The sequence below is a fragment of the Lactuca virosa genome, chromosome 2 (genome assembly GCF_052849685.1).
Source record: "Lactuca virosa cultivar CGN04683 chromosome 2, Lactuca_virosa_CGN04683_v6, whole genome shotgun sequence".
Taxonomy (NCBI): domain Eukaryota; kingdom Viridiplantae; phylum Streptophyta; class Magnoliopsida; order Asterales; family Asteraceae; genus Lactuca; species Lactuca virosa.
The window spans coordinates 86,921,024-86,945,178 of record NC_136427.1 but is presented as its reverse complement, the minus strand read 5'-3'; the positions used below and the strand labels follow the sequence as shown (position 1 = coordinate 86,945,178).

General features: G+C 36.4%; 2 protein-coding genes and 2 long non-coding RNA genes across 10 annotated transcripts; 3 read left to right on the top strand and 1 right to left on the bottom strand.

Moving 5' to 3' along the window:
- The first annotated feature begins 1,838 nt into the window (after positions 1 to 1,838).
- On the top strand, positions 1,839 to 6,238 carry LOC145159258 (germacrene A synthase long form). The gene is made up of 7 exons (XM_079078197.1): positions 1,839 to 2,092; positions 3,049 to 3,319; positions 3,989 to 4,364; positions 4,444 to 4,662; positions 4,963 to 5,101; positions 5,199 to 5,447; positions 5,800 to 6,238. Exons 1-7 carry the CDS (start codon positions 1,898 to 1,900, stop codon positions 6,103 to 6,105), a joined length of 1,755 nt encoding a protein of 584 aa, XP_078934323.1. The 5' UTR covers positions 1,839 to 1,897; the 3' UTR covers positions 6,106 to 6,238.
- A 663-nt stretch (positions 6,239 to 6,901) lies between these two features.
- LOC145156432 (uncharacterized) lies at positions 6,902 to 7,937 on the bottom strand. The gene is made up of 2 exons (XM_079075811.1): positions 7,579 to 7,937; positions 6,902 to 7,325 (listed from the first exon to the last, which is right to left on the bottom strand). Exons 1-2 carry the CDS (start codon positions 7,841 to 7,843, stop codon positions 7,057 to 7,059), a joined length of 534 nt encoding a protein of 177 aa, XP_078931937.1. The 5' UTR covers positions 7,844 to 7,937; the 3' UTR covers positions 6,902 to 7,056.
- A 10,143-nt stretch (positions 7,938 to 18,080) lies between these two features.
- On the top strand, positions 18,081 to 20,322 carry LOC145156431 (uncharacterized). Of its 2 annotated transcripts, none has more exons than XR_013736699.1 (5): positions 18,081 to 18,169; positions 19,438 to 19,556; positions 19,658 to 19,774; positions 19,882 to 19,992; positions 20,166 to 20,322. It is a non-coding gene; the product is annotated as an uncharacterized LOC145156431 (long non-coding RNA). The 2 variants fall into 2 exon arrangements; XR_013736698.1 differs by having other exon boundaries at positions 19,265 to 19,556.
- A 342-nt stretch (positions 20,323 to 20,664) lies between these two features.
- On the top strand, positions 20,665 to 23,652 carry LOC145159257 (uncharacterized). Of its 6 annotated transcripts, XR_013737579.1 has the most exons (11): positions 20,665 to 20,921; positions 21,107 to 21,194; positions 21,311 to 21,369; positions 21,479 to 21,599; positions 21,694 to 21,836; positions 21,908 to 21,993; positions 22,092 to 22,164; positions 22,278 to 22,414; positions 22,788 to 22,845; positions 23,066 to 23,202; positions 23,372 to 23,652. It is a non-coding gene; the product is annotated as an uncharacterized LOC145159257 (long non-coding RNA). The 6 variants fall into 6 exon arrangements; XR_013737584.1 differs by having other exon boundaries at positions 21,107 to 21,369; positions 23,066 to 23,129; positions 23,535 to 23,652; XR_013737583.1 differs by having other exon boundaries at positions 21,107 to 21,369; positions 23,066 to 23,129.
- The last annotated feature ends 503 nt before the right edge of the window (positions 23,653 to 24,155 follow it).

The following is a 24,155-nucleotide window of genomic DNA, read 5'->3' as shown; positions in this document are numbered from 1 at the left end:
AGGGGAAACCCTAGAGATTTCGTCCAAGGGGTCCAAATAAGGCCTTTGGATCTTGCTTAGGCCCTAAGCAAAGGATAACTAGGGTTTTCCCTAAACCCTAGATCCCTCAGCTATTTAAGGAGCCTTCTGGCTCACATTTGAGGTCACTGATTTCTTTGGAAGAAACCCTAAGGCCGAAATTGCATACTCTCTCCATCCTCTCTCCTCCAAGTTTCCTTCTTGCTAGTTCTTGGGTGTGATTCCATTAGAGGCATTACATTTGTGGTGCTAAGCTTCCAAGAAGATCAAGATCAAGATCAAGAGGATTATCAATTGTTTGCTATAACAATTGAAAGGTATGTAACTCCTAAACCCTAGTTTGTTAATTTCGAAATTAGCCACTCTCCTCTAGGGTTCTTGTTTTGCAATTCAAAGTTATATGTTCAATAATTAAAACAGAGATCCAAAGTAGGTTGCATGTGAACTTAGGAATTGTTTTCTAATTTATTTGTTTTACCTAAAACCCATCATATATATATATATATATATATATATATATATATATATATATATATATATATATATATATATATATATATATATATATATATATATATATATATATATATATATATATATATATATATATATATATATATATATATCTTATTTTATATTGTAAATCAACTTATCGACCACAATCCAGTTTATTAGTCAACACACTAGCTTTTCATCCAAGTAAATCATTTTCTAATATATTAACTTTTAGGGGTTTCTTATAAAAACCTCCACCTCACTTAAAAAAAACCTCAAATTGTCAAATCACTCATATTACACTCTTAATTACATTTTAATAAAAAAAAATTCAATTTCTTTTTATGAACTTTTTTTATAATTATTATATTTCTTTTATTTTAATTACCTTAATTATTTATATATTTTTATATTAAACATATTTTATTATTAGTTTTTTTATTTAGATTATTTTCTCATTAAATTATTTGTGTTTCTATTTTTTTTTGTTCTCTTTTTCTTTTAATCTTTTAAAGATTTTTTACTGCTATCTTTTTGTTTGGAACAAAATAAAAAGTTAATGATATAATAGAAAAGGTTAAAATAATAGAGATAATTTGATAATTATTAAAAATATAGACATAATTTCTTACATTGGTTGGATTTTCTTCAAACCTTTTAAATAAAAGCTATTTTTTCTTTTTGTATTTAATAATTTTGGAAATAAATTTTAACATTTTAATATATATATATATATATATATATATATATATATATATATATATATATATATATATATATAAAAGAAGAGGAAAAGTAAAAAAAGTACATGGTGCTGAAAAGAAGATAGTAAAAACCCCATTTGGGTTTTTTTTAACACCACCCATTTTTTATTGGTAAAACTAAATATAAAATAATATCCAACAATATTCAACATCGATGTTATTTTAAAATTATTTATAGGATTTTATTGATAATATAAGTTATCTATCTTTTTTCAATATAAGAAGTTAGTATATAAAATATAAAAATGCATATAAAAGCCAAACGATGGAAATCATAAACTAAAAAAATACAAGGGGTGCATTGCAGCCATCATTTCTCTGGTGGGCCCGTGGCCCCATTATTTTTTTGTCACCAAATTCATTTCCACAAGACATACAAAGACTCAAGACCCATGTTTCCAATACATGGTAAAGGCGGCTGGCATATTTAGTAATATAATATTCGAGCAGTACTAAGTAGACAGTCTACTAAGTTGGAATTCAACGCTACCCAACAAATATTCAACCAATAAATTAATCAAACTGAGCTGCTCAATCACTCTATATAATAACAATCAAAGCAATTCCATCTTCAACATCCTAATTTCAATCATCATTTCCATTAAGAATCCAATCTGAAAATGGCTCTCGTTAGAAACAACAGTAGCAATGGTCGGGAGCCAATTCTTAGCCCTAGGAGTCTTACTAGTCCTCGGGGCTTAACCAGCCCCAGACCATTGACAGTCCAACCGACTCAAGAACCTGTTCGCCCTCTGGCCAACTTCCCACCTTCCATCTGGGCTGATCGTTTCATTTCATTCTCACTTGATAACAACGTAAGATTTCAATTCTAATACACTCTTTACTACTAATTGTATCATATAAAAGATACAATACATTTCCATCATTTTATTAATTGATTCACATATTTATTCATTATAGGTATAAGAATATCATTTTTTACGTTTAGAAAACTAAGAACTATTGTATAAGTTTTCATGTATCATTCACTTCTTAGTACTTCACATAACTTATAAAAGATGTATTCATTTAAGCTAGCAATGTGTACAAGATCAAAAGTTTGACACTTGATTATTTCATACTGTAAATGAGTAGTTTTGTTATTTCAAAAATGGATTAGGAAGACTCAACCAAACAATAATGGGTGGTACAATTGTGCACGAAAACCGAAATTGAATCCAAACCGAATATAAATAAAAAAAATAAAAAAACTGGACCAACGTGAAAAAATTATTGTTTTGATTCTTTTTTTATAAAAATCAAATTTATGGGTTGGCATGGTTTTTTTGGTCTAAACCAACCTGAATTATAGCATAATACTACCTTTTCTATGACATATATAAATTTCTTACTTACAAATTATTTAGGGTAATGTGGTTTACTTTACACTCTAATTAGCTCCATTTTTATAACATATAAATTTCTTACTTACAAATTATTTATGGTAATGTGGTTTTAAGTATTATATATGTGAAATACAATAAGTATCTAATGCATGTTTTCATAGATTTTGACTTCAACAAGTTCATATATAGTATAGCTATTTTTATTGCTCTATAAAAAGTCAAAAACCGATATGGTTGGACCCAAAAACTGAAAACTCAATCCCAGAAAAAACAAAAAACAAAAAAAAATGTTACTTTTTTTTCGTCTAGAAACTTAATCTTTTCAGTTCTGTTTTACACAATAACCAAACAAAACCCTATCATGCTCACCCCAAAAAAAATCAACATTGTTTTGATTCATCTGAAATGTATTATTGTGGCCACAGGAATTGGAAGCTTATGCAAACGCACTCGAGGGCCCCAAAGAAGCAGTGAGGAGTTTAATAATAGACACCACAATGGATGCAACCGCAAAACTAAAGTTAATCTACTCTGTGCATCGTCTTGGTTTATCGTATCTTTATCCAGAAGAGATCGATGCAGAACTTAATGAAATCTTCAAGAAAATTGACTTACAGTATTATGAACAAGTTGATTTGTACACTATTTCAGTACAATTTCAAGTATTCAGACACCATGGTTATAAACTATCTTCTGGTAAGTCAATTTTTTGCCTTCAAAGAAACTTGAAAGACATGTTAGACTCTGTTTAACTTAACTTTTTATGATGGAAAAAGTTGCAAAATGTTTATTATCTTAACTTTTAGAAAGTTCTTAGAAGTTCAATTTGCTATAACTTTATCGAGACAATATTTATTTTTAATTTTTTAATCATTGAATGTTTAAAATTCTAAATTTTTAAATTTGTATGCAAAATTATTAATAATTACTTTCGGTTTTCCTTTATTGGAATTGTAGTTTAAGTTTATTATTTATTTAATCCTCATCATAAGGAACCCAAAACCCATAATACATTGATTTTTATTTATGAAATTCAGTTTTTTTATTAGAGTTGGGTAACATGTAGTCTTAGTAGTGTTAAAGTTGACCAAACTTTTTTTTATATAGTCGTATAATCTATTTGATAAAATTGCTATGAGTCTAAAATCACATCATCATATGAGACAAAAAGCTATAATATCTTGTCTGGACACCCAAAAATGTGAAAAACATGCGATCGTGACTCGATCTAGTTTGTTTATGAAAAGACATAAAAACCTTCTTTACCTTCATTGAAAATAACTCCTAAAAAATTTGACAAATCTCAACCACTCTACTTTACTTTAGTCTAGCCTAGTCTAACAACTAGTTACATGACTTATGCAGACGTATTCAAAAAGTTCAAAGACAACAACACGGGTACATTCACGGATGATGTCACGAAAGACGTGAAGGGTATGTTGAGTTTATACGAATCAGCACACTTGAGGCTACATGGCGAAAATCTCTTAGATGAAGCTTTGGCATTCACTGAAGCTCAACTTAAAACAATCGTAAGCACACTTGAGGGAGATCTTGCACGACAAGTTAATCAAGTCTTAAAGAGACCCTTTCACACCGGGATGCCAATGGTAGAGGCACGACTATATTTTAACACACATGAAGAAGATTTTTCAAGCCATGAGTCGGTTGTAAAGCTAGCTAAAGTCCACTTTAACTATTTGCAACTACAACAAAAAGAAGAACTCCGTATGGTTTCACAGTAAGTTCTCATTTAGAACTATAAGTTTGGCAAATTACTTTGTTTCAAAGTTGATGAATATGTTTGTTTTGTGTTTTAGGTGGTGGAAAGATATGGAGTTTCAGACATCTGTCCCTTACATAAGAGATAGAGTACCGGAGATATACTTGTGGATTTTGGGGTTATATTTTGAGCCTTACTACTCTCGGGCGCGTATCATAGCCACAAAAATCACATTGTTCTTGGTGGTTTTAGATGACACATATGATGCATATGCTACAATTGACGAGATCCGATCGATCACGGATGCGATTAATAGGTATTTTATATGCAATAAAACCTCAAGTTTTATCTTCAATCCATCAAGCAAAATCATTTTGCCCCAATGCCATAGCACAATTGGTTGCTTTTAGAAGCCACAATGTGAATTTCAATCCCGATGTGGATTGGGCTTCTTTTTGAGCACATGACTCTTATGTCAGTTATATAATAGACTGTTGTATACCTGATTTACATCTTGCATGATGTTTATAGGACAGTCTTGTGTATGCTAGTTGAGTGGGTGTTGAATCCTTTTTAATTACATATGAATTCATTTTAACATAATTTTGTCATGTAGGTGGGAAATTAGTGCTATTGATCAGCTTCCCGAATATATCAAACTGTTCTACAGAATTCTCCTCAATGAGTACGATGATCTCGAGAAAGAATACTCTAAGGACGGAAGAGCATTCAGTGTCCACGCTTCAAAACAAGCAGTATGATTCCATGATTTCTTTCATCTTTAGTAATTGAACATAAATGTAACATTTATAAACGATACTAATATTCGTTAATTTTTTGTTATGAAACCAGTTTCAAGAAATTGCAAGAGGGTATCTTGAAGAGGCGGAGTGGCTACACAATGGCTATGTGGCGACATTTCCCGAGTATATGAAGAATGGTTTGATTACTTCGGCTTACAATGTTATTTCAAAATCCGCATTGGTGGGAATGGGTGCAATTGCAGATGAAGAGGCTCTTGCTTGGTATGAAACACATCCGAAAATTTTGAAAGCTTCCGAGTTGATTTCAAGGCTCCAAGACGATGTGATGACTTTTCAGGTACAAACCAAGAGCTCAATATCTTTTTATTCCTCATATCTAAATATATTATGTTCTAAAAATTAAATTTGGGGAAATTTGTGAAAAAAAATAGGACTTGATGGAGAAAGTCTCAAGTATCTCTATTAAATCTTTCTTTTGAAATCAAGCAACAACAAACACTCGTATATACAATTTCACCATTGTCATGTCTTTCTGTATTAAGTCGTTCTTACCTAAATCGAGTAAAAGCGAAAGACACATATATAACTTACTAGATTAAGTCATGTCCCTATTAAGTCCATTATGTAAAAAAGAAACAGTTTCACGATCATAACTTCATGTCTTCTAACGTTGCAAATTGTAAATGTAGTTTGAGAGGAAACGAGGACAATCGGCTACGGGTGTTGATGCTTATATAAAGGAATACAATGTATCCGAAGAAGTGGCAATTCTAGAGCTCATGAAGATGATTGAAAACGCATGGAAAGATATAAACGAAGGATGTCTAAAGCCTACAGAGGTCTCGGTGGCTCTACTAACTCCTATTTTGAATCTTGCAAGAATGATAGATGTGGTATACAAATTCGATGATGGGTTCACCTTTCCCGGGAAAACCCTAAAAGACTATATTACCCTTTTGTTCGTTACTCCTCCTCCTAGTATCGAAAACTGCTAGGTTGTAATACAATCATAATATTTTCTCGGAAATTTTCTTATAATTTGTCGCGTATGTTTGCGCTCGATTTGTGAGATTCTTTTTAACATTCTATTGTAATATTCTTGTCAAATAAAAATTTCTTGTTATGGTCTCTTTTGGGATGTTTTATGGTGTATTTGATTGATGTAATTAGGATTGTAATGCTCTGTTTCTTTTTTTCTTTTCCCCTATTAAGGATTGTCAGGATAAACTATTGACATGAGGCCAAAATTGTAATTTTTTTTGACAAAACGAAGGCACATTTCATGAATTGGAAGTTTTAAAGACACGAGGGAAAAATTGTTAAAATTACTAAATTAGAACTTAACATGGAAAACCTCTTTTCCTGACTTTCTTTATTAGGTAATTCTTTCTACATTCAACTGTAAACAAGTGAGGAAATTGAAGGAAATAGCAACATGCTTTCCTTATTTTACAAATATAAGAAATATACTTTAATTTGTACACATAATATCAATGTACTTACATTCTTTTACTAATAATAGCCACATAAAAACAACATATAACCTGAAACTTGTAAATTGTACTTTATTTATTTTACCTAACATCAACTTACTTGCATATCTTTACACAAAATAATAACATGCTTAAAAATTCCTTACTCATAATAGCAAGATACTTATATCTCTTTAACAATAATAGCAATATGTAACATGAAACTTATAAACATCATACAAGTTTCAAGTTATATGTTGTTATTAATAGTAAGAATGTAAATAAGTTTCTATTATGAGTAAAACATATAGAAACACACTTTATGGGTCATCTTTCAATTTCCATATTTGATTTCATTATAATCTATAAATTCAATACATAATCATAAATCATGAATGCCAGAATATTTCTATAGTGTACCTATATTACATTCATGAAAACCTATAACTTTTTAACCTTAAGAAAAGCATAAGTTCATTGTTGAACAGATACCTCTGGCGAAGGTGAAAGCTGAATTGAAGGCAATAACTCGGCTTTCAAGATTTGTTTCATAATGGATAATCCAGCAGGAGATACTTCACCTTGTGGTCCATCTACTGATGGTTTTATTACATTTATAAACAGTATGTTATAAAATATGGAGAAGATAAGAAGCCCAAAAGCTGCATATGGTAGAAACGATCCTGTGTCTTGAAGATCTTTTGTTGCTTCAACTGTTGTACCATATGGACTCGGATTCGAAGCTGTAATAATTTTGAATAGATTAAGAACTCAATCAGAATGCAATTTAACCTTCAATGTTGACATTCTATAATTAGTAGCCTTGTGGGTTCGCATAATTTCATATAATTCTTCCATATTTGCCTGATACATAATAATTCTTCCATAGAAAACTATAATTTTCCAATTAATATGAAAAGCACCATTCGCCCATGGCGATGATTATCTACAAGCAAGAGAATGAGATAAAGGGAAGATAAACAATTGATTAATTACCTTTGATTTTAGGAACAGGGTTTGTTTGTTTCTGAGAGATAAGATCAAGCTGTAGGTCAAGGTTTCGGAGGGCTTCTCGGGCCTTATCTGGGTCGAATTCGAACTCTGAATCGCTCTCCACAGCTCGATTTGGAAGCAAATTACTGCCCCTTTTCTTCCATTCGCAAAAGCTATTGAATCCGAATCCAGATACGCAAAATGGGTGAAGCTTTAAGAGCGAATTATCAGGATTATGAGATGGAAACGTATGAAAATTACGCATCATGGAAAAGCTGTTAGAAGTGTTGATTGAAAAAGGACGGCAATTTGTTCAGTGAAGGCGATAGAAAGTGGATAGAGTTGTGTTGCCGATGGCGGGACGTTCAAAGACCGATATAAAAATCAGTGGCCCAAAAGTACATGCCTTTATACACTCATACAATGTTGCAAAATTCGTGATTGAGGTATTTTCAATTAGACAAAACTGCAAAAATAGTTCGTGTCGTGTATATATATTTTTTTGAGGTGAAGTCTAAATCTAGATATTTTTTTGTTTTATGTTCCTTTTAACTTAGTTTCGTTGCGGATTTTGTCATTTAGTAACTGAAATGACTTTAATGTCCTTCAGGTATTTATTTTTTCTTTTTCTCTTATTTTTTAAAATCTAATAATTAATTATTTATTTTTAATAATAAAAAAATAAGAGGTCTCTCTCTCTCTCTCTCTCTCTCTATATATATATATATATATATATATATATATATATATATATATATATATCTCTCTCGTCTTTTCCTAACCCTCTCGTGCCTTTTCTCTCGTCGTGTGTCAGCCACGGGCCACATTCCTCCATCTTCTTCCTTCACGATCTACCCAAGTCTTTCGTTCCTTCTTCTTCTTTTTCACCCTCGCCATCACCTACTCTTTACTCACCCCTTTTCTCCTTCACTCGCCTGAGAAGCTCACTGTCTAGTCTCTAATTGATGTACTTTCCAATGAGTTGTTGGAGCAAATCCATGTATACTACTGAATCTGAGAAGCTTACCGCCTCACCCCTTAATCATGATGCAACCATAGACGTCCAATGGTTCAATTTCGGGATGGAGAGCTTTGATTTATTGATTCGATGTTGAAGGTCAAGGGTTCAATTTGGTGATTTAAGTTCATTGGGTTTGATTTCATAGAATTAAGGGGTCTTGGTATTGATTTAGTTGTGGTTTTGTAATGGTTTTGAACATGGATGAAGGTTTCATCTTCATTAGTTTTTGAACAGAGATGAAGTTCCATAGTCACACTAGAATCCATGTGTGTGTATGTATGTGTCAACGGACTTGTCCAGTTTCCAGAGTTCAGAAAAGGATAATTCTGTCTTTTCTTTATTAATTTCTTTGATTTATTATATTTCGAAGGTTTCCTGATTAGAGACTGATGAGCTGAAGTTGTAGCTTGAGCTTGCCATGGATGTGTCTTTTATTTTTCCTCCTGTATTGATACTCCCAAATTGTTTAAGAAACAGAGGTCGGTTAGAAATCAGAGTTTTTTTTGTTGTTTTCTAAAGATACCAACCCATCTAAAACCCCAAAATATATAGACCTAAGGGCTAAGGAAAAGAGTTCAGTTTATTTCAAGTTGTGAAGAGTACGGGTGTGATTATAGGAATATACGCAAGTTAGGAGGACGAACATGTTAATGGGAAGTGTTTGTGTGTTTGTTCAATCTTTATGAAGGGATAATAATGGAAAAATGAAGGGGGTTAGATGAAGAATGAGCAGCTCAATTGCAGATTTTAGTGTGTGTATGTGTGTTTTTGTTATGCTTGGTTGGGTGAGAACGATCATCAAAGCAGAGAGGGGGGGGGGGATCTTATTTTTAAATTGTTTAAGTATATAAATAACTATTAGATTTTAAAAAATAAAAGAAAAAGAGAAAATAAATACATGGAGGATATCAAAGTCATTTTAGTGTAGTAGAGGCTATCAAAGTCATAAAATATCACTAAATGGTTGGTTTATACATATATGTTTTTCATCATTATGTTGTTTAAATTTATGTTGATGTTGTTTAAGTATATAAATAACTATTAGATTTTTAAATTGTTTAAGTATATAAATAACTATTAGATTTTAAAAAATAAAAGAAAAAGAGAAAATAAATACATGGAGGATATCAAAGTCATTTTAGTGTAGTGGAGGATATCAAAGTCATAAAATATCACTAAATGATTGGTTTATGCACATATATTTTGCATCATTATGTTGTTTAAATTTATGTTGATGTTGTGTTATTATCGATAAATTATATTTCACATGTATAAAATATTTTGAACATAAATAACATCAAAAGGAGTTGGTTTTAATGAAATTTATCATTTAATATAAGAATTTAATATAAGATGATAAAAAGTTTTTAAAAATTAAACAAACTTTATTGTTTAAAACTAGCTAACGCTAGCTAACGACAAATTTCATTGATCATAATTATGTAAGTTTAAAATTGAGATTTTAGAAACTTATCAAACTCCAATCCTTATTTTCTAAAAAGAAGTTTTATTAAAAGGTTTATAAATGTTCTTTAGCGCTCAACGTCCAAACTTAATACTAGTTATTAAATTAAAATTTGGTCACGTTGATAATATAAAATTTGGATTTCTATAAATGAACATTGTTAAAATGTGATTTTAAATAAACCTAATTTATTGGATGCATGAAATAACCATGATATAATATGTTTTTAAACAAGAATTATAAAAACATTAAAGACCCCTTTATTAAACTCAAATCTATACAATCCATTTTGAAAGCATTCGCTCTTGTAACATCCTTGTTCCATGTATTAATTACAGGTCTTAAATTAATTATTGTTGTATTTTATTGGCTTGGCCACAACGCCTCATTGGAGTGCCACGACATGACACTTAGTTTAATGAAAAAGTGCATCCATGATTAGCCACGACGTGGCAGCTGTTTTGGGCCTATGCCCTATTTAAGGGGCACTAACTCCTAAGGTTGCCTCATTGGAAACCTCCACCCCCTTGAGACAGAATCCCATCCAAAACCATATCCTCTTTGTGTGTTTGAGTGCTTAAAACCCATCTTTGTGAAGGTTGAAGGAAGAAGGAGCTTTTGGGTGTTGCTTGAAAGAGTAGTTCCAACTTAGATCCATCATCTACACCTCATCTCTATATCATTGAAGGTATAAAGTTTTTACCTTTACCATTGATTCTCTAGATCTAGTTCTAGGTCAATTCCATGAGTTTTTATCATAAATAATCTTATTCATGGAGTTGGAGTGAACTCCGGAACCTTTTATTGCAATGGTTAACTTCTAGACCTTGGGGTTGGTTGGAAAGTTGGCTTGCATGGCCTTTTGAGTGAACCCATGGCTTGGTGCTGTCATTAGCATCTTACAGGTTGAGATCTTTTCTTAATAAGAGGTCTTACTGGATAAAATTAGAAACTTTATCCATCAAGACCATGAGGGGGTCCAATTTTGGAAGTTTGAGCTGATGGGGTTGTGGCATAACAACTCAATCCATTAAGCCATTAATGACCAATGTCACGACATGGCCACTTATTGCTATGAAATGGCGACTAGTGTTTCTGCAACCATCTTGCTGGACAATTTCCACGATGTGGGAGTTGACCAATTGCTGACTGTTTTTGTCTTGGAGTGGCCACGATGTAGCCATAAGTGGGCACGGCGTGGGGGCCTATTAAATTGACCTTGACTGTTGACTTTTGACCATGGTTGACTTTTTGGGTAAAACCAGAGTTCTAAGGTGTCTCGTTGCTCTTGTCTACCATGTGTGTGAGAGCTGTCGTATTTCTAGCTATTATTCGTAAGGTGAGTCTTCTCACTACTTTACGTTATGTGGTATTTATGTCTGTGACCAACTGGGTCTTTATTGCTGATTGTTGTTTTATCTTAATTGAATTGTTGATACTTTGGGATTGTTGATAGACCCTTGGGTTGCTGATAACCCCTGAAATTTGTTGTTAATCCACAAGGTATGCTTAGCCCACTGGGATTGCTGATAACCCCAGGGTTGCTGACAACCCATAGTTGTTTATTATGATATGATTTTTGGATATTTTAGGAATGTAACTCCCCGATTCCCGAGTATCCATTTATAGTTATAAATTCTCATGGTTTCAAGGTCTACTCACGAGTTGGTGGCCTGACTCGCCGAGTAGCAGCGGGCTGGTCCGCGAGTTTAAGTGACCTACTCGGCGAGTCCATAAAGGGACTCGACGAGTAGGAGCTGGCAGATGAAACCCTAAATCCCGGGGTTTTGCACCCTATTTAAAGAAGCATAAGCCTCCTTTGGCCTCTTTGCAGTCCTTGAGAGCTCAGAAAACCCTAATTCGTGTGGTGCTTCATTCTTGTGTGTCTAAAGCTTTGGAGAGGAGATCTTTTGAGACGAAGAGCTTGGAGGACAAAAGGCTAGGGCCAAGGAAGTGTGGGAAATCAGAAATCTACCTCAGATAGCATCATTTGGAGGTATCAAGTCGTCACCTTTACTTCATTTTCCTTCTAGACCTCTTTTGGTTGAGATTTAGGGTTTTTATGGTTTGATTGAGATCTAGAGTCATAAAGCTCCGAATTTGGTCATGTATGAAGCCTCTTTGAGTATGAAACCCCCATTGTGAGCTTGGATTTGACATTAAGAGCCTTTGTAGCTATGCATGCACGTAAAGTTTGCAACTTTACGTGAAAAGCATGCCTTAGAAGCTTGGATCTGTAATTTGGAGCCACTGCATGGCTTAAAAGAGTCTGTATGGCTTAAGGACTGAAGGAACTCGGCGAGTCTCATGAAGATGAGCCTGGACCCGACGAGTTGGATGAACAACTCGACGAGTCTGATGAAGATTGTCGTGGACTCGACGAGTTGTATGAACAACTCGGCGAGTCGGTTGAGGTTTCCCTAATTTATGAATGCGTGTGTAACCGTCGAGTTGCAAGAAGGAAACTCGACGAGTGGCCTTAGGGTTTCGATCGTAAACCGAAGGAACTCGACGAGTCACTCCGGTGACTCGGCGAGTGGGCAAGTACTTCAAGGAACTCGGCGAGTAGCCGAGGGTACTCGGCGAGTTAGGGTCAACATGGACTGTTGACCTTGACTGATGACTTTGACTTTGACCAGGGTGTGATTAGTTGGCTTATGGGTACCTTGAAAGGTTGGGAACTTATGGGTGTTTATGATTGGATCATTGATGGTTATAGGTGTTGGAGTTTAGGGCAGTGTTTCGGGAGCGTGTTTTCGTGGTTCAGTCCGGCATTGCAAGGTGAGTTATCCTCACTATATCAACAGGGTCTACGACACCAAGGCCGGCCCTTTATCGGATTCGTATCCGGGTATTTGCATGATATGCTTATTGATTTGTTAGATTTGCGTCCTGGTAGTTAGGACGGTATTATGTTAGTGACCGGTTAGGTCGGTATCCTGGTTATAGGATGTTGCTATGCTATATGATCTGTTAGATCAGTTGGTTGTTTATAGACTGTTATGTGATTATCTGTTATATGTGCTCATGGTTGTTTTGATTGGGGGTTGGGTTGAGGCGGGTCCTGCTTCGTGCTATAGGCCAACATACCTAGGGCGGATCGGATAGACTGCAGACCCGGGAGGGCACATAGTCAGGCCGAAGGCCCGGCAAGCGGTCCGGATAGGCTGAAGGCCCCGAGAGGGCAGACCAGACGTGCCGAGGCTCGGAGAGTGGACCAGATAGACTGAAGGCCCGGTGCGGGCGGTCCAGTCAGACTGTAGACTCAGGGAGTGGACCAGGCGGACTGAAGGCCCGGTGCGGGCGGACCAGTCACTCTGTAGACTCGAGATGCATGGATGTTCTGTATTTGTTGATATGATATGATTATGGTTATATGAGGTTGGTATTTTGGGGGTAACTCACTAAGCCTTCGAGCTTACATTTATCAATTATTGTTTCAGGTACAGCGGCTGACCGCAGGAAGGCGAAGGCGTGACCGTACACTTTCTTCGATTTATGATTATGATTTCTGGGAACTCTGATATGAAACTGTTTTGGAAACCTTTTTGTAATAACTATTGGTATTCTAAATGTTTTTGAAAGTTTAAATTTGGCATGAATTTTATGGATGTTACAAGTTGGTATCAGAGCCTTGGTTTGAGTGAATTGGAGGAATATTCGTGTGAATCCAGTCTCAATGAAAGGATTTTAAAACAATTTTTAAAATGGTTTTCAAAATATGTAAAGGAGGATGTAAAGTGTACGATCAGTCGGAGCCAGTAAGTAGACCCCAGAATACCATACGGTTATTTGATATTGTAATATGTTAGAACAGCATGCTAGTACTAGGCTAGGGATCTTCAGGAATTGCATGATAGAATTGCCTGATTACATGATGCCTGCTAGCCTAGGGTTTCCTCTATATGAAATTGACATCATTACTGTAGTTACTTAATGTATGCATTACGGCGGTACATAATTAAGATCTTATAGCCTGAGAATGTTTGGTTTAGCCTTATGTTATGTTCTTGTATGATTGGGGGCTTAGGGTAGGATCAGATATTCGAAAGTCTATAGGGTCCAGCATTATGTATGGCTAGCATACACTAGTGCTGCAGGGTTGGTGGAAGTTTCATGGATGGGTGGGTAGTGAGGGGCCGGGAGGCCAGTTATGAGCTATTTAGTATTTCCTCTAGGAGTGAGGATTGAGCGCTCGCTATATTTTTGTGTTTTGTTAGGGCGTTGTGATGATACTTGGGACAAATATGGGTAGATGTGGAAGGTAGTATGGGCCCGTACTACTGAAAGCACAGGACCCATACGCGTAACAAGGAAGTCACAACCCCTAGGGTTTTGGTTGGGAGTTGGTTCCCGGATTGTTAGGAGGAGTATCTAATATCCTTTGGGTATGTTTTCAGTATGGTGGTCACACGACGATTCGTGGCTGGATCCGGGTCAGGATCAGGAGAGGGTGGACAGGAGGCGCCGGCAGCGCCCGAGACTATCGGCCAGATGAGGCCAGACGAAATGGATGACAGGATCCGGGAGATCCTACATGATGAGGTTGCTGCTATGTTCCGGGCTTAGTTGCCGGAGATGTTTGGGTCTATCAAGACTGCCATGGTCGAGTACTTTGACGAGCGCTATGCAGCCCTCACGGAGGCGGCTGCCGCGGCAGCTACTGCAGCTATAGCAGCGGCAGGGGTCGGAGCCAGTCGGGCTTTTCAGTATCGGGACTTCGACAACACGAAGCCCCCTACTTTCGATGGGATTCAGGATCCCATCAAGACTATGAGGTGGTTATCTGACGTGGAGGGGTGCTTCGTCACATGTTCCTTCCCTACTGACCAGAAGGTCAGATGTGCCCTGAACCTACTGAGGTATGGGGCAAAGGACTGGTGGAGGTTGATGACTGGGTTGTATTCGGATGAGTAGAGAGCTGCTGTTACATGGGAACAGTTCAGGGATATGTTCCGCTCCCGCTACATTCCACGAGTCGAGCGTGAGCGGCTAGCTCAGGAGTTTTTGGAGTTGAGACAGGATACGGAGTCGGTGACGAAGATCACCCGCATGTTCACTGAGAGGGCGATGTTTTGCCTGGAGTTCGCTTCCGAGCAGGCCCAGATGACGCGATATCTGAGCATGCTCAAGACTGACATTAGACAGTTCGTTGCTACCCATCGGTGTGATACGTTGTTGGAGCTACAGGAGGCCGCCAGGCGGCGTGAGTTAGAGATTGAGTTGCAGTTGCGAGAGCAGAGGCAGGCCCCGGTGCAGTCGCAGCCGGCGCCAAAGCGGTCCAAGACCGCTGATTCCAGGGTTGGAGGACAGAGCGGCCGCACTTGTGAGAAGTGTGGGAAGGGTCATTCCGGAGTTTGTAGGACCGGGGGTGCGTGCCGCAAGTGCGGAAAGGAGGGGCACTATGCGAGGGATTGTCGCCAGGTGGCCCCGGTTCAGGACGTGAGGATTTGCTATCACTGCCATCAGGTTGGTCATGTGAAGACCACCTGTCTGCAGCTTGTTGCTAGACCAGTGCAGCCTCCAGCGCCGGCTACATTGAGGATTACTAGCGGGGGACAGGGTAGAGCAGATCCCCCGAGGGCTCAGGGACGTGCCTTCCAGCTTACGGCAGAGGAGGACAGGACAGCGCTAGATGCAGCTGCGGGTATGTTTCTATCTGTATCTTATTGATTATATTTATGTTGTGAATTTTCCATATAGCATAGGAGAGTTTGAGGAATTTAGTATCAAGGATTGTAGACTATGTCATGGGAGTAGTTTGTAGCCCGGTTTAGGGCAGAGGTTGTTTCAGCTTCTGCAGTTCAGCTGTGGGCGGTTGAGCTGGTAAGTGAGTCAGGGTGCGAACCCTGAAGAGAATGATTTCTAGAGCCCGAGAGCGGGAAGCTTGTTTGGAACACCTTTAGGAAGGGGTATTAGGTGTGAAGTCGGCGGATAGGGTTCCACATAAGGGTTATCCATCATCGTCAGGATTCAGTGGTTTCAGCAACCGTTAGTGATTTACGAATGAAAGCGCCAAGGGAAGTGGTTCGTTGCTGAGGTATTATTTGCAGCATTTATCTTTTGGGCTCCAGGACATGAGGGTGGGGCCATTCAAGCATTAGTGACTGTCGGTTGCACTGGGATACAAAAAGTGTTCATCTGGTTATTAGAAGTGTGTGATCAATTGGGAAAGAGTTGGTTGTCATCGGATCGATTGTGGGAAAGTGAGAAGGGTTGGGAACTTCCTCAATGTCCATGTGTTGTGAAGACTTAGTCGAATCTAAGTGGGGGAGAATCGTCCCAGGATACAGAAGCAGGAGCGGTGTTGAAAATGGGATAAGTCTCGCATCGTTGGCAGGAAGGAAGACAAACCAAGTGGTTGTTTGGTTGGAGGATTATGTGAGTTGGGAGTTTGGTAAAACTCCCCAGCATGTGTATCACGTCTTCTCGGTGGTTCATAACAGAATTCGGGGAACCAGGTTGGAGTTTTGATCATGGTTTGAGTTCAGTTCGAGTATTCGTTCGAGGGTGTGCTCGACTCTGAGGGTTTTTGGATTGATAGATTGAGGGTTTTGTTAGCTGTCAGGGGTCGACAATACACTCAGCAGGGGTGCGGGTTATTTAGCGTGTGTAGTAGACACGCTGGTCAGGGAACAGACCACAGATTTCCGAGAGGGTGGACAATCGACATGAGGCCTAGGGTTAGGCTGGGGATATAGTCCACAGAGTAGATCAGGAGTTCGAAGCCCCAAGTGGGTGAGAACAGGATGCATGGGAGAGAGCATCAAGAGGGGTGGTCCAGGGAGATGCTCATCAGTTTAGAACGGTCCGGATAGACTGAAGGCCAGTGGGGCGTACCAGTCAGACCGAAGGCTCGGAGAACGGTCCAGACATGCTGAAGGTTCTGAGAGTGGTCCAGGTAGATTGAAGGCCTGGTAGGGCGGTCCAGTCATGCTGAAGACTCTGTATATGTTTGTAGATCTATGTTCGCGTATTGAGTAAGATGCTATGCTATAGCAATCAATAGGTCTGTTCCAAGTATCGAACATGCTGATGGAGTAGGCTGAGGACTCCGGTGTATTTTGGTAGATCGGAAGTTGTTATTAGTGGTCCGACGGAGTTCAAAGGATCTTGGTGATCTCATCAGTTCGGAGTGTCTCTGAGGTTTCATCTTCTTGGATCGGGTAATACTCTAGTTGGGGACTGAGAGTGGGTTCGAATGGGTATTCGTCAGTTTTGGGAAGGTTTGAGATTAGAATATTCCGTCATTTAGGTTCTGGAAACCGGGTTAGATCTTTTCTTGATCATTTATGGCATTTGGATGGGGTTGAGGCGATCCTGCTCTATGCGGTAGGCCAAGATACCCAGTGCGGGCCGACTGAAATTCGTAGGCACGAAGACTCAAGGAGAGCGGTAGGGTTGAGGCGGTAGGCCAACAAACCCTGAGAAGTTCAGCACGGTAATGGAATTGATTAGGTATGTTTGGTATTCCAACCCGATGGTTGATTGGGCCAAACATGTGAGGGATACGAGGGTATTCCATCCTAGGGGTGATTGGAGCCGTCGTAGGCTCGCCTGGTATTCCAGCCCGAGGCTGATTGGGCCAGGCATGAGTGTTCGTATTCATTAGTGGATTGATTATATATTATATTATGAGAGTTGAAGGATGCATTATCATGTCAACAAAAAGGGTTCACTCCAGGAAAAGGGAAGTTGGGTTTCTGATACTTTAGATCATCAGGATTTCGTTTAGTTGGCAAAGTGGCAAGATGGATAGACCTTATGAAAAGGTTCAATTGGGTTTCACATCATCTTTCACGATCCGCACTTGCAAAAGTGCGTCATGGATCAGGAGGCGGTAGTACCGTTAGATGACATTCAGGTCGGTGAGCGCCTGGATTATGTGGAGAGGCCTGTGACCATACTAAAGAGAGGGGTGAAGGTTCTGCGGAACAAGGAGATAACTTTGGTGAAGGTACAGTGAGAATTTTGGAAAAATATGAAAGAATTTTTTTAATGGTGTTTTTTTAATGTTGAATTAGGTTATAGTTACTGGTCAATGTGGGAAACGTAGTGAGAAAAGAGAGAGTTCTGGTATGGTCTCCCTGATGTGCCCATAAGTAAAGGTAATTTCAGCTCTTTAAAAATTTTCTTAATACATTATTTATGCTTTGTTAACATACAAATGGTATTATCAATTATGTCTATTTGTTTCTTTTTTAATTCTGGTATGAAACTATTGGGGTAAAAAGTTGTTGTGACATTGTTCTATAGTAACATTACATGAATTTATAAATATGTTCAAAAGAATTCGGTCAATTGACAACTGCTGCAGCTCAGATTGAAATCTATTTTTTTCTTTGGCTCAAGTCAAATTTTCAATCATCATTCCTATCAAGCATTTGATGTTCATCATATGGATGTATGAAATTGCAAACATATCATTTTTTTAAGTTTACTATTAGCAACTAAGTGAATGAGTTTACCTTTTTTTTTATCAACTTTGTCATTCTTAAGAAAAAAAAAATGTTTCATAATTTGTCATACTTAAGTTGAAAAAAAAAAATACTGAAATGAAACGTTTAAAACATAAAGTTTGATTTTTTTAATTTGTTAGTCAAAATGACCATTTTGACCTTTTTCTCCAATTTGGTAATTTTATCGGAGTTTTTTTTGTTTTTCCGTTATTTGACCCATTTAAACAGAAAACAATTTATTTTTTTTAATTTTTGGTCAAAGAATTCATTTCACCATTTTTATCAATTTGCCCATTTTGTTCAATATACAGGGACCATATATGTTAATTTTGTTAAAAGGAGGGAAAATGACTCTCAATTGATGTTTGATTTGGTTATACACAAAGTCAAGCTGCCATTTTGTAGTCTAAATAAAATTGATCTACACTTTTTTTTTTAATATAAATTCATTAAATGGAATCTTTTAATTTTCTCAAGTTTTTTTTAAACTGATGCAACTCCTGCATATTGTTTTTATAATTAAAAAAATGATTTTAAGATTTTTTGACCAAACTGTCCCTGCATACTATTTTTATAGTTAAAAAAATTTGACCGGTCGAATGTTTATTTATGTAATAGTGTTTCATTTTTTCCCAATTTATGCAACAATGGTTTGCATTTTTACCATTTATGCAACAATGTTGTGCTTTTTTGTTTACCAATTTATGCAACATTCACGGTTTTGGTCTTATAATTGTATTGTAGCCGATGCCGGCGAGTCCGCTTCTACCACAGAAGACTCCGACGAGTTCTCTATATCTCTTCTTTCATGGATGTTTGCCGATTGCTTCTACTTCCCAATCTGAATTTTATGTTCTGTTCAGCTCTTCAAATGTTTTCGTTCTGATTCTCGTTCATCTTCTCTGTTTCCCTTCCAGGTGTTCATCGTCCCCCCTCCATCTTCTCAGATAGCTTAATGGCTTTTAAACCCTAATTGGTTGTAGATCTGTATCTTACCCACCAATCATATCTGTCCAACTGTCCAACATTGAAAACGGTGCAAATGGTTTATTCATTTGTGTAATTTTTATTGAAATCTGGCCACATCTCAACGTGGTTGAGTGCATCGTTTTAATTTGTGTTGGATTTTGCTTACAGATTGCAAGAGGATGAATGGCAGGAAGGAGAAATATAGGGCTTCTTCCCGACAGAGTTTAAAAGGGTGCGACGATCACACCTGCACTTACAGAGCTTACTTTGCTTACTCTCCCCATGGTATCGACTCACTCTTCCTCTCTCTGTCTACATGTTTGTACGTCGAATATGTTGTTGATCCACACCATAGTTGACCAATTTCTCATCCATTTCGATTTGGAATGTAGGATTTGTTATAGCTTCTGATGACATGAGTTGCCATTGTGTACAGTAATTGAAGACTATTTGTCTTAACCTTAATTCCAGCCACTACCACATATTTTTAGGGTTTCTTAAAGGTAACCTTGCTCTTTCAATATATGAATTTATGTTTAAATTCTTCAGACTTTTAATCAGTATATGAATTTTCTTTTTAATTATTTCGAGGATGACTTTCACTTTGCAGTACCTTAACAACTGCACTATTGAAGGTTTGCTAAACTAAAGTTTTTTTTGTTCATCTTCTTCTTAGGAACATGTCAGAAACAAACTTGATGTAGTTTATGAAGAGGCTGTAGGAAGAAGAGAGTTGCACTAATTTAGGTTTCCCTATTTATAAGGAGTTTCTAATAAGTTAAAAATTCTGATACCACACCGAATACTTTCATTTCTTACATTAGGACATTATACTCTTCGATCTATCCAGCTGTATTGTATTTGAATGACATTATAGCATCATACTTTCGTGACCGGCCAAACACTAATAAAAAAGATCCGACCCGTGCAATGCACGGGCCTCATTTCTAGTTTATATGTATTATATATATATATATATATATATATATATATATATATATATATATATATATATATACTAATTTACAAGTGCCTGATGAACAGGACTTGCTTCTCATTGGTGGGGAATTTTTTTTTTTTGTTTTTTGTTTTCCTTTGGATCATTGTTAACTGTTTTTTATTTTTTTATTTTTTGTTGATATATGGAAGTGTCTACAAATACACGTGTTACAGAAGCCAGTGGAAAAGGAGATTAGTGTCCACCTACTCAATGTCCACCGACTCAATAAGCATCCGTCCATATACCTTCTTCTGTATCTCTCTACGTCTACTACTCACCCTCCCCACCTTGGTTTGATCCTCCACCGGCTTCCGTCTGAAGCAACTCCAGACCACCCTCTCCACCCTTCTAATTTGTCGTCTGAAGGACACAAACGAGAGAACGAAGCAATTAGATCTGCTCCGATTTCCCGATCGGTTTACCTAATCTCGGGTATATTCTTCGCATATGTCGACTCGATTTCCTTTTTCTAAATTTCTAGGGTTTGTCTGTTGCTTACCTGTTCAACATCATCACCGATTTCGTATTATAATTAAGATGCGGTTGGTTTCTTCGCTTACTTGATAAGCCCAAATAAAATCTAAATTGTCTGCTGCTTTCTCGGGTTGGATATACAGAGATTTCACATTGAGATTGAAGTAAATCCTAGCAATCTTAGATGAGCAAGAAGGAATGATGGGGTCAAAGGCAGCCACAAGCGTTGAGGTATGTGATTTACTTTGAATCGGTGCCTGTACTTCTCTTTCCCTTTCATGCTTCTATCAGCGTCGACTTGCAAAGATCGATTATCAGAAATTCTGAAAAACGATGATCGATTGAAGGTCTTCCGGTGAAGCAATCTTGGCCATGGGAAAGAAGAAGATGCACATGAATTTTTAAGGTAAAGTGACTTATACTTTTGCATTTATGATTTATGCCATTTAAATTGTTGTAATAGTCTCTTAGTGAGTTGACTCGGTTGACTCAGTTATCAAGTGATGTTATTACAGGTATGCTATTGATACTTTGCAATCCGCCTGTCTTAAGGAAGCTGGAACAAAATCTTCCAACTCCTTAGAAGAAGAAACAACTCTAACCGGACTTACATTTGGTGGTTATCTAAGATCTAAGGTAACAATGTCTTTTATCAACTACTTCAAATCATCTTTATCTAAAACACAAGAAGCTTCTAATTTCTAAAGCTACTGTGGCTTTTGAATTGTAGATAAAGTGCATGAAATGTGGTGGAAAATCAGAGCGACATGAGCGGATGATGGATCTCACTGTTGAAATTGAAGGTGATATAGCAACTCTTGAAGAAGCTCTGGATAAATTTACATGCACTGAAGTACTAGATGGTGAAAAAAAGTATCTAATCTTACCTTAAAACTTTTTATTTATTTATTTATTTATTTATTTATTAACTTTTTAACTTACAGGTGTAAATCCTATGAGAAAGCCAAAAAGAAATTGCCATTGTTGGAGGCGCCAAATGTGCTTGCCATTGCATTAAAAGCGATTTCAGGTATTTTTTTTAAAATTTTTTTAATTTTTAATCAAAGATGCTACAATACATGAATAAATGAAAGTAAAAAGTAAAAAGAACATTGCTATTTGTTGCAGTGTGGTAATTTTTTTTTTCGCTGTGGTGTGAAGTTCATGTAACATGACCATTTTGCCCCTAAAATCACCTTTGGTAACACTTTTTTCCCCTTTGTTAACTTTAATGACCGTTTTACCCTTATATTCCAACAAACAGTTTTAACAATATTTCCACTGATATGATTTATTGTTTTTTTTATTTGAAAGATGTTGGTCGGGTGCTCTGTTGGGGGGCATGGATCTAGACAACATCAGAGTGTTCCCTCATTTATTGAGTCTCTAGCTGCTGAGAAAGCTGGCTGTCCATATTGCTTCTGGAGGTTCTTCATCAGCTGTTGTAACTGGTAATATATGTCTCCTTTGAAACAAGTTTAGTTGTTGTTCTTTTTTACTTTTATCAACTCCTACAAGGATAAAATCGTCATCCTTATTTAACTAATATTAACACCTTACAATATTTTTAAGTAGAAAAATTAGCTTTTTACTTTTTTTTTAATAATCACCTATGATGATTTTAGTTTATTGAACTTTTGGAGTTTGAACTATACCAAGAGGCTAAATAACAACAATCTAAGAGGACCAATTCCACAAGTGTTGGCTAACTTGACCCAACTCACATTTGCGTAATCTCTTTAATAAAAAACTTTAAACCTTAATCTTTCGAGTCAAATGCCTTTTCATTTGGTTGAATTTACTGAAATAACCTTCCATTTACAGGGACTTATCCTTTAGCATTTGGAACAAGCCATTGGTGTTTTTGCTTGCTATTTTTCAGGTATGGATTTGTTTTTTGGTGGAGGATACGACACAACCAACAAGTATTCTTTGATATAAACAGTTAGCATTAAAATATCCAATTACCTGTTATAATGGTAAATATTTATATAATAGAGTTTGTGCTCACATAACTGTAAGCTTCTCATGCATATAGATCTCTGACCGGATAAAGTGTTTATTTTTTTTTACATAAGATATTTTTCTGTTTCTTTTTCTAGACTGAACTAACCATTTCAAATGAGGGAACTGAAGGACAATTACTTTTTCAAAGAGTAGATAAAGGTTTGGCTTAATTTCGTAGATGAGGTTAATGGATTTGATTTTGGCAAATGGTGACAGTGCTTGCTGATAAAAAGTAATGTAACTACATTACTTCATCTTTAATTTATTCATAATGCTTTAATATTTATCCAATCTCTTTGACATTCGACTTAACATAAAATTCTAATGGCAATGGTATTAAACAAAATGACCAAGTGTGATGCGTTCTAAACTTTTTCATATGAACATTCATTTTTTTGTAGGTTGCAACTAAAATGAATTATTTGACCATGTGATAGCACTGCCATTGTAATTGCCCTTGAAGGAAAAATGATCAGATTTCTATTGTTGGCTGTAGCATTTACAGCTTATTTCCAGGTGGCACCTTCAAATGATAGTATTTTTTGTGTTTTGTACTCTTTATAGGTTGAACAATATACTATGATTGATTCATCATTAGGACCACCGACTGAGGTGAGGAAAACTGCCTTGGTTGTGATTAAAATTGTGATAATAGATTTTATTGTTAAAGAGTTTGAAAGAATTGTAATCTATCACATTTTTGTTTAAAAAGAAATAGAATGAAATCCAATTCAATCAGGAGCCAGGATCAAAGTAAAGGGGTATCTCCAATTTTTTTTTTAAGGTAACCCAAATTTTTTTCTAGGGTATTTGGGTTTCCACAGTTTGGTTTCGGTTTTAAACCCAAACCTTAATTGAATTCTTAACTAACCTCAAGTCTTGTTAAATAAACGTGAAGTTGAAGTATATTTTGATACTTGAATCGACGTGGGACTCAAAGTAGATATCAAATGAAGAATGAGGATACCATGTTTATATAATATACAAAAATGATTGATTTTACATGTGTTTAGCGATGTGGGATAGAATAGCTGGGAAAAAAACAAAAAGTAAACAAAGATATGTAAGGAGCATGAATCGAACCGGAGACCTTTGTTTCAATAAGCCAGCACCTTAACCAACAAACCATTAACTTGTTTCTTTTTATAAGTGAAGGGATACTTATATATACAATATACCAAATTT

What these genes read in the sequence shown, in the direction of transcription:
- LOC145159258 (XM_079078197.1), top strand. Translation starts at nt 1,898, where the DNA reads ATGGCTCTCGTTAGAAACAACAGTAGCAATGGTCGGGAGCCAATTCTT. An exon ending in CATTCTCACTTGATAACAAC is followed by an intron (nt 2,093 to 3,048) that starts GTAAGATTTCAA and finishes TTGTGGCCACAG; the next exon opens with GAATTGGAAGCTTATGCAAA. An exon ending in TCCACGCTTCAAAACAAGCA is followed by an intron (nt 5,102 to 5,198) that starts GTATGATTCCAT and finishes TTATGAAACCAG; the next exon opens with TTTCAAGAAATTGCAAGAGG.
- LOC145156432 (XM_079075811.1), bottom strand. Translation starts at nt 7,843, where the DNA reads ATGATGCGTAATTTTCATACGTTTCCATCTCATAATCCTGATAATTCG. An exon ending in CCCTGTTCCTAAAATCAAAG is followed by an intron (nt 7,326 to 7,578) that starts GTAATTAATCAA and finishes AAATTATTACAG; the next exon opens with CTTCGAATCCGAGTCCATAT.